Source organism: Otolemur garnettii, unplaced genomic scaffold (genome assembly GCF_000181295.1).
Source record: "Otolemur garnettii isolate 467f Iridium unplaced genomic scaffold, OtoGar3 scaffold00031, whole genome shotgun sequence".
NCBI classification, from domain to species: domain Eukaryota; kingdom Metazoa; phylum Chordata; class Mammalia; order Primates; family Galagidae; genus Otolemur; species Otolemur garnettii.
This window is the reverse complement of record NW_003852426.1, coordinates 13,689,363-13,701,665: the sequence shown is the minus strand read 5'-3', so window position 1 is coordinate 13,701,665 and position 12,303 is coordinate 13,689,363. Positions and strand designations below refer to the sequence as shown.

Below are 12,303 nucleotides of genomic sequence, written 5' to 3'. Positions count from 1 at the left end.
TCAAACTGCCTAGACCAGACACAGTGGGCTCATATCTATAATCCTAGCACTCTGGGAGGCTGAGGCAGGTGGATTGCTTGAGCTCAAGAGTTCAAGACCAGCCTGAGCAAGAGTGAGACCCATCTCTACAAAAAACAGTTTGAGGTTACTGTGAGCTATGATGATGCCATTGCATTCTACCTGGGGCAACACAGCAAGACTTTTTTTTTGTTTTGAGACAAAAAAATCAAACTACCTAAAAAAAGCCAACAACCATATACACTTTCTATATTGGTTTTAAAATGTCAAAAATAAGAACTCATTAAATGGAAGTTTTATTAGTGATAAACCAATCATGACTAAAGCAATAGTCAGTCAGACAAGGGTAACTTAGAATTAGGGTGACTCAAAAGGAAGTTCCTGGGGGCTGGGTGTAGCGGCTCATGCCTATAATCCTAGCACTCTGGGAGGCCAAAGCAGGTGGTTTGCCTGAACTCACAGGTTCAAGACCATTCTGAGCCAGAGCAAGCCCTTGTCTCTAAAAATAGCCAGGCGTTGTTGTGGGCACCTACATTCCCAGCTACTTGGGAGGGTGAGACACAGAATTGCTTGAGCCCAAGAGGTTGAGGTTGCTGGGAGCTATGACACCACAGCACTCTACCAAGGGTGACAAAGTAAGACTCTGTCTCCAAAAAAAAAAAAGGAAGTTCCTGGGAGACACTATGAAACGCGTAGGTATCCAGAGCAATCTTTGGCTGTGTGTGCTGAACTTTAAATCTTGGGCTTCAAAATATTAATTACTGAATTCAGGAAGTTACAGAGGACTCCATACAAATTGTTACATTATATATAAACTATCACCAAGTTTGCCTACTTATAAGAAAAAGTTTGCAAGTTTTTATCACTCCAGAAAACTTAAAACCATCAGATACTTGTAGCCCACTGACTGGGAAGGCTCTGGCCCCTCCCAGGTCCTCCAGCTTTGTACTAAGCATGCACTAAGCCCTTTCCCACAACCTGTTATCTGTCCTCTAGAAAGCAGTGGGGAGCCCCTCCACCGTACCCATGCCCTTCTACCTGTTGTATACATCCTTGCTGAGGCCCAGGGCTGACACCTTCACCTGTCTCTGGGCGCTGATCAGGCAGTTGCGAGCAGCCAGGTCCTTATGCACAAAGCGGTTGTTGGATAGGTGCTCCATGCCCAGGGCTACCTGGGTGCACAGGGCCACCTGAAGAGAGAAAGGGCCCTGTTACAGCAGCCCAGGACTAGTGCTCAATACAACCCTGGGTTTGATCTAAATGCTATTGATGTGCTGCTTAGGAAGAACAGCAGCACAATGGCCTCAGCCTCCCTCTCTGTAAAATACGAGTAGTAACAGTACCTGCCTCTCCCGTTTGTTGGAAGATGGAATTAAATGAAATAAAGTACCTAAGTACCTAATACCATTCTGACATGCAACAAATGCTAGTTAAGTGAGTGGCACTTGGGGGTGGAGACTTACAAAATGACCGCTCTTGAGTAAAAAATGACTGGGCAGAAACAACAGCTTTTATGAGTTGTTTCTGTTTACGTCAAAGGTCTTTATTTTCTACTAGTTGTGTAAGAGTGAGAGAGTGTGTGTGTGCATGTGTGTGTGAGGGTATATAGACACACATGACTGGTTGCCTCCAAGGAAGGTAGAAGCAGGGACGTTTTTGGCTTACATTTTTTAAATTATGGAAAAAACCACAACCCAACATTGCCAGCACCCCAGAAATCCCCAAGGGTTCCTTCTCAAGCATACATTCTCCCTCACCTCAAGAGGTAACTGGGTGGCTCCTGTGGCTCAAGGAGTAGGGCACCAGCCCCATATACCAGAGGTAGTGGGTTCAAACCTGGCCTCCGGCCCCCCTCAAAAAAGAGGTAACCACTACTCTGACCTTTGTGATAACAACTTTCATATTCTTTGCAGTCTCACCACCATACATATAAGCCTAAACAATATAATTCAGTTTTGCCTGTTTTAAAACCAGGTAAGCTGGAAGCACACAAAATGTAAACTTTTTATGCCTTAATTTTTTTCCCCCTCAATGTTGTGAGAGTCATTTCTTACATTTTCATAATTGTACTAGGTCAGTTTTTCATTGTGAATATACCATACTTTAATCATTCTTATACCAATAGCTAGTTTGATTACTTCCAGTTTGGGGCTATTGAGAACGGTGTTGCTATAAACATTTTTATAGGGGTACACATGCATGAGTTTTTCTAAGATACCCAGTGATGAGTCACACAATATGACTATCTCTAGCTCTACTAAATAATACCACACTATTTTCCAAAGTATAAGAGAGTTGGAGAGACATTTCACTGATACTCTTTATAACTTCTGAACCATATAAATGTATATTATACATTATATATTAAATGTAAATAATAACATTTTAAACATTAATAAATTGAACAAATATTAATTGAAGCCAGCTACTCTAGAGACTGAGGCAGGAGGATCCTCCTTTTGTAAAAAAAAAAATTATAATTTATTGCACATATTAAACATTCTTAAATGTATATGCTCCAGAGAAACAAATGGGTCTTTAAATATACACAGTATTTCTGTCAAATGAATTTTCATCCTTATATCCAAACAGACCTAAGCAGTTAAAAATGTGAGGAAAAAAAAGTTATTAGCTATGTATCAACTGAGAAACCACACAAAGACCAAAGAATGCAGAAGAGAGGAAGAGGGGCTGAAAGGCCAAAGGTTGAAGCAGTGGGGAGATCTAAATAACAAGGGAACAAAGCCCATCACACTTTATGTACTAACAGCTCTAATCCATTTAAATATTGACCAATTTAACCCAGACATTAAATTTTAAATAAAGAATGTGGGGTAGAGTTTAATCTGGTTGGTCATAAATTTCATGTAAGACGTAGGTCCTTCAGAATCAAATCTTCACCTTGCTTTTCCTAATTGTTTTGAGTTGAAATAGTTTCTACTTAAAGACAGCCTCCTACTGGTCAGTCAGAGGAGCTTTTCTTCCCAATCCAAGCATACACCATACCCACCACTCCCTCACACCTTGCTTGTTATCTAAATTTAAGTCAATAAGGAAAGCTTCTAATCTTAGACATAGGTTATGCCTACATAACTGGCCTGATGCACAGACACAGTAATACTTGTCTGTTAGGAGCTAATGCTGGTACAGAAGTACGGGTCTTCTTGTTTGTTGTTCCAAGTACATACAATACACAGCACTGCTCTATCAGGTAAAGATGTGCACAATGGAAGATGAGGTATGGGCTCAAAGAAAGCAGTCAAGTGGAAATCAAAAGGACTTTCTGAGTTCCCATGTTTGTATAAGTTATCCAACAATGTTTTTGAGACAGGGTCTCACTCTGTTGCCCTGGATAAAGTAGAGGGCCGTGATACTAGCCTACCTCACAGCTACCTAAAACTCCTGGGCTAAAGGGGTACTTCTGCCTCAGCCTCCCAAGTAGGTGAGACTATAGGCATGCAGCATAATACCTAGCTAATTTTTCTATTTTTAGTAGAAATGAGGTTTCCCTCTTGCTCAGGCTGGTCTCAAAGTCCTGGCCTCAAGAGATCCTCCCACCTTGGCCTACCAGGTACTAGGATTACAGGCATGAATCACTGCAAAATAATGTTTTTAATTACATCACATGTTTCTACATCATATGCTTCTCAGTCCATTCCTGAGCTACTCTGTTATACTTTTCTCTGTTTCATAAATCTGAGCAATGGAATGGGATCACACAATAGAGAACAGATGACCAAGAGTACTTTTGAAATAGTGCTAGAGACCATTGTGATCATAGATTTATCAAGAAAAATGCTGCAAAAATGTTAATATTTGGATGATAAAATTCTTGTAGGCTTGGTGCCTGTGGCTCAAGTGGCTAAGGCGCCAGCCACATACACCTAAGGTGGTGAGTTCGAATCCAACCTGGGCCCGCCAAACAACAAGGGCTGCAACCAAAAAATAGCCAGGCATTGTGGCGGGTGCCTGTGGTCCCAGCTACTTGGGAGGAGGAGGCAGGAGACTCGCTTGAGCCCAGGCATTGGAGGTTGCTATGAGCTGTGATGTCACGGCACTCTACCCAGGGGGACAGCTTGAGGCTCTGTCTCAAAAAAGAAAAAAAAAATTCTTGTTGTAAATGCAACCTTGGGTGGTTTGAAGGGGTAATCTGTTGGGAAATGAATCCTCAAGAAAAACACTGCAGGCTCAGCGCCTGTAGCTAAGCAGGTAGGGCGCCAGCCACGTACATTGGAGCTGGAGGATTTGAATCCAGCCCAGGCCTGCCAAACAATGACAACTACAACCAAAACAAAAAATAGCCCAGCGCTGTGGCAGGTGCATGCAGTTCCAGCTACTTGGGAGGCTGAGGCAAGAGAATCACTTAAGCCCATAAGCTATGATGCCACAGCACTCTACCCAGGGCAACAGCTTGAGACTCTGTCTCCAAAAAAAAAAGAAAAAGAAAAACGAAAAATATTTCAACCTGATAGGGACCATCATTTGGCCCCATTATTGTAGCTTGCCAAAGGAACATATCTCCAACAGGACATGCTGGACACTATGCCATGGAATTGTGTGCCAGATTATTCAATTCTTTGTGGATCCTCTACAGAGCTATGGACAGGGGCTGGGGAGGGATGAGGGAATTTGAAGCTGCTGGTGATTGCAATCTGGTGGAGAAGGTCATGACTCAGGAGAGTAATCCAGCAGGATGGACTGAGAGTCAGGGCCCACTTAGCTCTTGGGCCTGCTGCAACAGGTGCAAGAAGATAAATCACTTGAGCCCAGAAATTTGAGGCCAACCTGGACAACATAGTAAGACCTTGTCTCTTTAAAAATATAATAAATCAAGCATCTAGTACATGCCATACACAGAAGTTACTGGTGGAATATAATAGGGTTAGCTAGGGCAGGGCTCCTAGTAAGAGGACAGTCTAAAAGGAAGAAAGAATTATACCTGAAGGCTCATCGCCCATAGCACAGTGGTTATGGCGCCAGACACATACACCAGGGATGGCGGGTTTGTACCTGGCCCGGGCTTGCTAAACAACAACGACAACTGCAACAAAAAACAGCTGGGCATTGTGGTGAGTGCTTGTAGTCCCTGCTACTTGGGAGGCTGAGGCAACAGAATTGCTTAAGCCCAGGAGTCTGAGGTTGCTGTGAGCTGTGACGCCATGGCATTCTACCGAGGGTGACATAGTGAGATTCTGTCTTAAAAAAAAAAAAAGAATTATACCTGAATAAGAATGCCACTACCAGAGAGAGCTGGTCCATGCCAAAAAGAGGTGAAATCAGAAAACCATGAGAGTGTTTATAAGACTTAGGGTCCTGGCTTGGCGCCTGTGGCTCAAGTGGCTAAGGCACCAGCCACATACACCTAAGGTGGCAGTGTAATCCAGCCTGGGCTCGCTAAAACAACAATGACAGCTGCAACCAAAAAATAGCCGGGCGTTGTGGTGGGCGCCTGTGGTCCCAGCTACTTGGGAGGCTCAGGCAGGAGACTCGCTCGAGCCCAGGAGTTGGAAGTTGCTGTGAGCTGTGATGCCAGGGCACTCTACCCAAGGGGATAGCTTGAGGCTCTGTCTCAAAAAAAATAAAAAATAAAAAAAAGACCTAGGGTCCTTTTACCTCTACTGCCCTATCCAACCCTTGAGAGAATTCCCTTGTGTGCAAACAGAAATGCAAAGAGGAACCTGTGGTCTATGGGAGATTACTGAACAAGTTGCTGGCCAGCTGTGTATTTCTTCTGGCATACAAACTCACTCTCACGATCCATAGGAAGAACTCACCACCATATAATCTAAGCATAGAGAGAGGAAGATAAGAGGTGGCTGATAACCAGTATCATTGGTGATCAAGAAAATACAAACCAAAGGTTAGTGACATATCACTTAACACATATTCAACTGCTAAATTCAAACATCTGCCTACAACTTATTTCAAATAGTTCAGGAAAAAAACCAAAAAATAATATGCCTATGCATATAAAAATACAGAGTAAATGATAAAGCAAATAGGGCAAAATGTAAACTAAACAATTTAATCTGGATAAAGGGGCTCGGCGCCTCTAGCTTAACCGGCTAAGGCGCCAGCCACATACACCTAAGGTGGTGGGTTCGAATCCAGCTTGGACCTGCCAAACAACAATGATGGCTGCAACCAAAAAATAGCCGGGCATTGTGGCAGGCGCCTGTGGTCCCAGCTACTTGGGAGGCTGAGGCAGGAGACTCGCTTGAGCCCAGGAGTTGGAGGTTGCTGTGAGCTGTAATGCCATAGCACTCTACCCAGGGGGACAGCTTGAGGCTCTGTCTCAAAAAAAAAAAAAAATCTGGATAAAGGGTTTGTAGGAGTTCTTTGAACTATTCTTACACTTTTTAAAGTATAAAATATTAAAATTAAAAACTTACTAAACACACACATGCATATAAATGGATAATAAACACATCAGAAAAACTAGGTAAGTAGAAGCAGGCTACCATGGACCAATGAGAGTATGTCATAGATTAACCAAGGATTATTTATGATTAATCTGCTTCTGTGCTCCTAAGAGTCAAAAAGGAAAAAAAGTGAATTGGGGGTGCTGAGGGGCTGCTGCCAAGCTACTTACCACAAGTAAAAGCTCACCTATTCAGAGAGAAGGGGAAGGGGACATTGGCTGAAAACCTACTGTGTGCTGAGGCCCCATGCTAGGCCAGCTGCCTCTTCTCACATGCACTCTGTGACATATGGCTCATCTTCTGCTTTGCTTGAGGACCCAAAGTAAGGCTTTATACTCAGGCTAGTGCCAAAAGCCTGCCTCTTTCCTTAACACTGAAGCTACCTCTCTTGGATCGCATCACTGGGGATGGACTATCTGCCCACCAATGTACCCACAGGTGGGGCTGCTGGCTAAAAGAACCGACCCTCAGCAGCCCTGGCTGGCTCAGTACAGCTTTACCAGCCCCAGAGGTCACAGGAAGGCCAACAGAAGTGCTGAGCTCAAGTGCTGGGAGAGAGGACTCCTGAGCTTCCTTGTACACTGGTCAGTGACATTCCTGTGTGCCCCACTGCCTCCTCTGGTACTTTGCTACCTATGATCACAACCTATTGGCATATCACAAAACCAAATTAGTGAGTCTTAATCAGAATTTGAAAATAAAAACAAACCAAACCCCCCCCCCCAAGAAATGGAATAGAAAATATCAGAGTATATCGCACATAGTAAGGGAATCATTTATGAAACTTTTTTCATTTTCAAAAATAATCAAATGCATCTATTGGATTGCGATGTAAAATGCACTTTTTGCTATTTTGAGTCTCAATCAAAAAAGTTTAAAAGAACAAGGGTCTAGGCCAGGGATGGTGGCTCAGACCTGTAATCACAGTACTTCAAGAGGCCAAGGTCAGAGGACAGGTTGAGGCTAGTTGAAAACCACCCTGAGCAACATAGCAAGACCCCATTTCATTAAAAAAAGTTTTTATTAAATTAGCTGGATGTGGGAGCCCACACATGTAGTATTCCAATGCTCATGAGGCTGAGGCAGGAAGACTGTGCTTGAGCTCAAGAGCTATGCCAGAGCACTTCACTCCACTCTATACAACAGAGTAAGACCCAGTCTCAGGCTTGGTGCCTGTAGCTCAGTGGCTAGAGCGCTGGCCACATACACCAGGGCTGGCGGGTTTGAGCCTAGCCTGGGACAGCTAAACAACAATGACAATTACAACAAAAAAATAGCCAGGCGTTGTGGCTGGTGCCTGTAGTCCCAGTTACTTGGGAGGCTGAAGCAAGAGAATCGCTTAAGCCCAAGAGTTTGAGGTTGCTGTGAACTAGGACGCCATGGCACTCTACTGAGGGCAACATAGTGGGACTTTGTCTCAAAAAAAAGACCCTGTCTCAAAACAAAACAACAGTGGTCTAAAAGTGTGCCAATTAACAGAGTAGTCACTAGCTCTATGTGGCTATTGAAATTTAAGTTATTACAGGCTGGGTGTAGTGGCTCACCCTGTAATCCTAGCACTCTAGGAGGCCAAGGCAGGAGGATCACTTGAGGTCAGGAGTTCAAGACCATCCTGAGTAAGAGTAAGACCCTATCTCTACTAAAAAAATAGAAAAAATTAGCCTGGCATAATGGTGTACAGCAGTAGTCCCAGCTACCCAGGAAGCTGAGGTAGGAGGATCACTTGAGCCTAGGAATTGGCGGCTGCAGTGAGCTAGAATGACACCACTGCACTCTAGTCAGCTTGGGTGACAGAGCAAGACTCTATGTTAGTCAATGAATTTAATTTAATTTAAACAATAAAATTTCAAATTCAGTTTGTCAGTTGTTCTAGCCATATTCTAAGTGCCCAATAGTGATGGGAGGCTAGTAGTGACCATGCTGGCCAGCACAGATATGGCACATTGCCACCATCATAGAATTAGAGAGTACTGATCTCTAAATCACCACGAGACCAGACTTACCTTCACATCCAGTGTACCTACTCGCACTACATTAATGCAGAGGTGCTAAATGATTAACACCATCAAAGTTGGGAAAAATCTCTTCTTGGTGCATTTCTTTACCAAAAGTAAAGACATAAAATCTCTGGAGAGCTTCTAACCAAACTTACTTAACCAGTGAGGAGGGTTAAAAAAGAGGTCAGAGGCTAAGTGCCCATAGCACAGTGGTTACGGTGCCAGTCACATACACCGAGGGTGGCAGGTTAGAACCTGGCCCGGGCCAGCTAAACAACGACAACTGCAACAAAAAATAGCCAGGCACTGAGGCAGGCTCCTGTAGTCCCAGCCACTTGGGATGCTGAGGCAAGAGAATCACTTAAGCCCAAGAATTAGAGGTTGCTGTGAGCTGTGATGCCACAGCACTCTACCCAGGGCAACAGCTTGAGACTCCATCTCACCAAAAAAAATAAATAAATAAAATAAGGTCAGGACTAGATGCAGTGGCTCACACCTATAATCCTAGCACTTTGGGAAGCAAAGGTGGGAGGATTGCTTGTGACTGGGTGTTGAGACCAGCCTCAGCAACTAGTGAGACACTGTCTCTACAAAATTAAAAAAATAAATTAGCCAGGTGTAGTAACACATGCCTGTAGTCCCATTTACTTGGGAGGCTGAGGTGGGAGGATTGCTTGAGCCCAGAAGAGGCTGCAGTGAGCGATGATGACACCATTGCACTTTAGCCCAGGGTAACAGAGTGAGACTATTACCAAAAAAAAAAAGAGAAAGAAAGCGAGCAAGCAAGGGAGAGAAGAGAATAGGCTGGACAGATTGGCAGGATTATCAAACCTCCCGAGGTACAGGATGGTATACTGGGTTTCCATGGGAAAGTAGGAGCTGCACACCCAAAATAACCCCTGGAGTACTATCCTTAGAGTGTCCCAAATGCCACTGATGGTAAAAGGGCCAGATAACCACTTAAGTGGTCATCATAAACAGGGCCAATTATATTTCAGCCTTCAAAACCCTAGGGCATTGTCCAGCTTATCTGTAAATGGCAGACAAAGGCTTTGGAAATGTGCTCTCATCAGACTTGAGATTTCTCCCAGCCTCCTCTCTCTGATCTGACTCACAGCTAAACAATCTGCTGCTAGTCAAGGAAAACAGAAGAAGGTGGACTGGGCACGGTGACTAACTTGCTATCTTTCCAGAGATGCAGTGCTTCTGGAAATACCGGCTAAATGAAGACAGTAAAAGGGAATTCTGTTAGACCTAAGCCAATTAAGTGTTTCCTTGCTATTGGGCAAGATGCCATCAGATGGTCACTGTAATAACTCTCCACTACTGTTATAATAGACCTGTTCTTTGGTAAAGACCACACTCACCCCTTACTTTCCAACTTGAATACCCCAAGAGCTTACCCAGGTTCTGGCCAACCCACTATGACACAACTGAGATCTTCACACATTAGGCATTCTGTTTCCTGCCATGGCATCCAACTGAATAAAGCCTGGTCCACTGAATGTGCGAAGCTGATCCTGCCCCTTGTTGTGTCTTTAGCTTGCAGGTGATCCATGAAGCAATAGCAGGTTACAATTCTCTGCTGTCAAGTCTCTGACATCATCTCATTAGCTACTCTATAAAGCATTGCCTACAATTATGACAACACCCAAGGCTTGTATCTTTGATTTCTATCACTATCCCACTGCTACTCTGAAATCCTCCTGGGGCCCCCCTCTAACCTCCCCCACCAAGTACGGCACCCTTTAACTGCTTACCTTTTCCTCCTTCCATTCTCCTGGTCATAGGACTATAAAGTGACAAAGTATCTCACTTCGTTATTAGCACAAGAAAGTTGCTACAAGTTTTAGTATATATCTTACCCAGGAATTTTCATTTTCACAGAATCCCCAGAAGCAGTACTTTTCAAACTGCTGACCAAGACCCATGAGAGTCTTAAAACCAATTTTGTAGGTTTATAGAAAAAGAGAGGAAGAACAAGACAGGAAATACCAGGTAAATCAAATATAGGCTGGGCGCAGGGGCTCACATCTGTAATCCTGGCACTCTGGAGGGCTGAGGCAGGCAGATTGCTTGAGACCAGCCTGAGCAAGAGTGAGTCTCTACTAATATAGAAAAATTAGCTGGGCATTGTGGTGGGCACCTGTAGTCCCAGCTACTTGAGAAGCTGAGGCACGAGCTGTAAGCTACGATGATGTCACAGCATTCAACCCTAGGGCAACAAAGACTCTGTCTCTAAAAAAAAAAAAGTGCATCAAATACAGTGCTTGTGAAAGTTTAATTTTAGTTATATATATGTGTGTGTGAACTTGTGTGTGCACACATGCACACTAGGTCATGAGTGCATTTTTTTAAAAGAGATATGGGTGTCATTGTGTTGTACAGGCTAGCCTTAAACTCCTGGGCTCAAGTGATCCTCTCCTCAGTCTCTTGAGAAGCTAGGACTAGAGGCACACATCACCTCACCTGCCTTAAAATGCATTTCTTATAAGGAACCCTAAATTGATTAACATTTCAAAGTCAATGAACGCTCCTTGAACTTTAATGAACTTAAGAATTAGCTAGAGAGCTTATTTGAAAACGTCAGGTCTTCCCACTTTCAAATACTCTGATTCCCTCATTCTGAATTATGGTTCAGAAATCTGTATTTTTTTTTTTTTGAGATAGAATTTATGTCACCCTCAGTAGAGTGCCATGGCATCACAGCCCATAGCAACCTCAAACTCCTAGGCTTAAGCAATTCTCTTGCCTCAGCCTTCCAAGTGGCTGGGACTACAGGTGCCCACCACAATGCCTAGCTATTTTTTGTTGCAGTTGTCATTGTTGTTTTGCTGTCCCGGGCTGGGTTCAAACCCGCCAGCCTCAGTGTATGTGGCTGGTGCTGTAACCACTGTGCTACGCAGGCACCGAGCCCAGAAATCTGCATTTTTTAAAAAGCAACTTCTCCATGTGATGCAGAATATTGTCCTTGGAGAGTATGGGATCAACTTATCAAACCTCCCCCATCAAATTTAAGATGCTATGGCAAAAAAAGTATGGAAAAGATGTTCAGCAAAGGTGGTAGATGAATTTCAAATTGAGTCCCTCAAGTCACATGATAGAAGTAACTAACTTCCTGTCAGCCAATGTCCTGTCCCAACCAGAGAAACCTACCTTGACTCCCATCTCTCCTAAAGCCATCCCCTTCCTGCCATTCAACTACTTCCTGTCCTTAAGAACTGAACTCGGCTCGGCGCCTGTGGCTTAAGCAGCTAAGGCGCCAGCCACATACACCTAAGGTGGTGGGTTTGAATCCAGCCTGGGCCCACCAAACAACAATAATGGCTGCAACCAAAAAATAGCCAGGCGTTGTGGCGGGCCCCTGTGGTCCCAGCTGCTCTACTCTACCCAGGGGGACAGCTTAAGGCTCTGTCTAAAAAAAAAAAAAAAAGAACTGAACTCAAATGGTTTTCTCCAGGAACTTCTTTGTTAACCACACTGTCTGTCTACCTAAGGATATGGATGTCTTCAACTTCTCTAAGTTATGCCTCCCACTCCCTTTCCGTGTCTTACATTGGATCCATAAGGCACTTGCTCATACTCATTCACCTGATCTCTTCCACTAGATCATAACTGCCCTGAGGGCAGGATGCCTGTCAATTTCAATCTTATATTCCCAGGGACCCTCAGGGGCCATATCTGGCTCAGTTAAAATTTGCTGGCTCTGGCTCGGTGTCTGTGGCTCAAGTGGCTAAGGCACCAGCCACATACACCCAAGGTGGCGGGTTCGAATCCAGCCCGGCCTGCCAAACAACAATGATGGCTGCAACCAAAAAATAGCCGGGCGTTGTGGCAGGCGCCTGTGGTCCCAGCTGCTCGGGAGG

The 12,303-nt window shown here is 44.1% G+C and overlaps 1 protein-coding gene across 1 annotated transcript in view; it reads right to left on the bottom strand.

The window, feature by feature from the left end:
• Window positions 1–12,303, bottom strand: part of PTK7 (protein tyrosine kinase 7 (inactive)) — a 73,817-nt gene that overhangs the window by 2,225 nt on the left and 59,289 nt on the right. Inside the window, exon 18 of the mRNA XM_012804809.2 lies at window positions 1,057–1,208. Within this exon, the coding sequence (XP_012660263.2) occupies window positions 1,057–1,208 (152 nt within the window). The remainder of the gene's footprint in view (window positions 1–1,056; window positions 1,209–12,303) is intronic.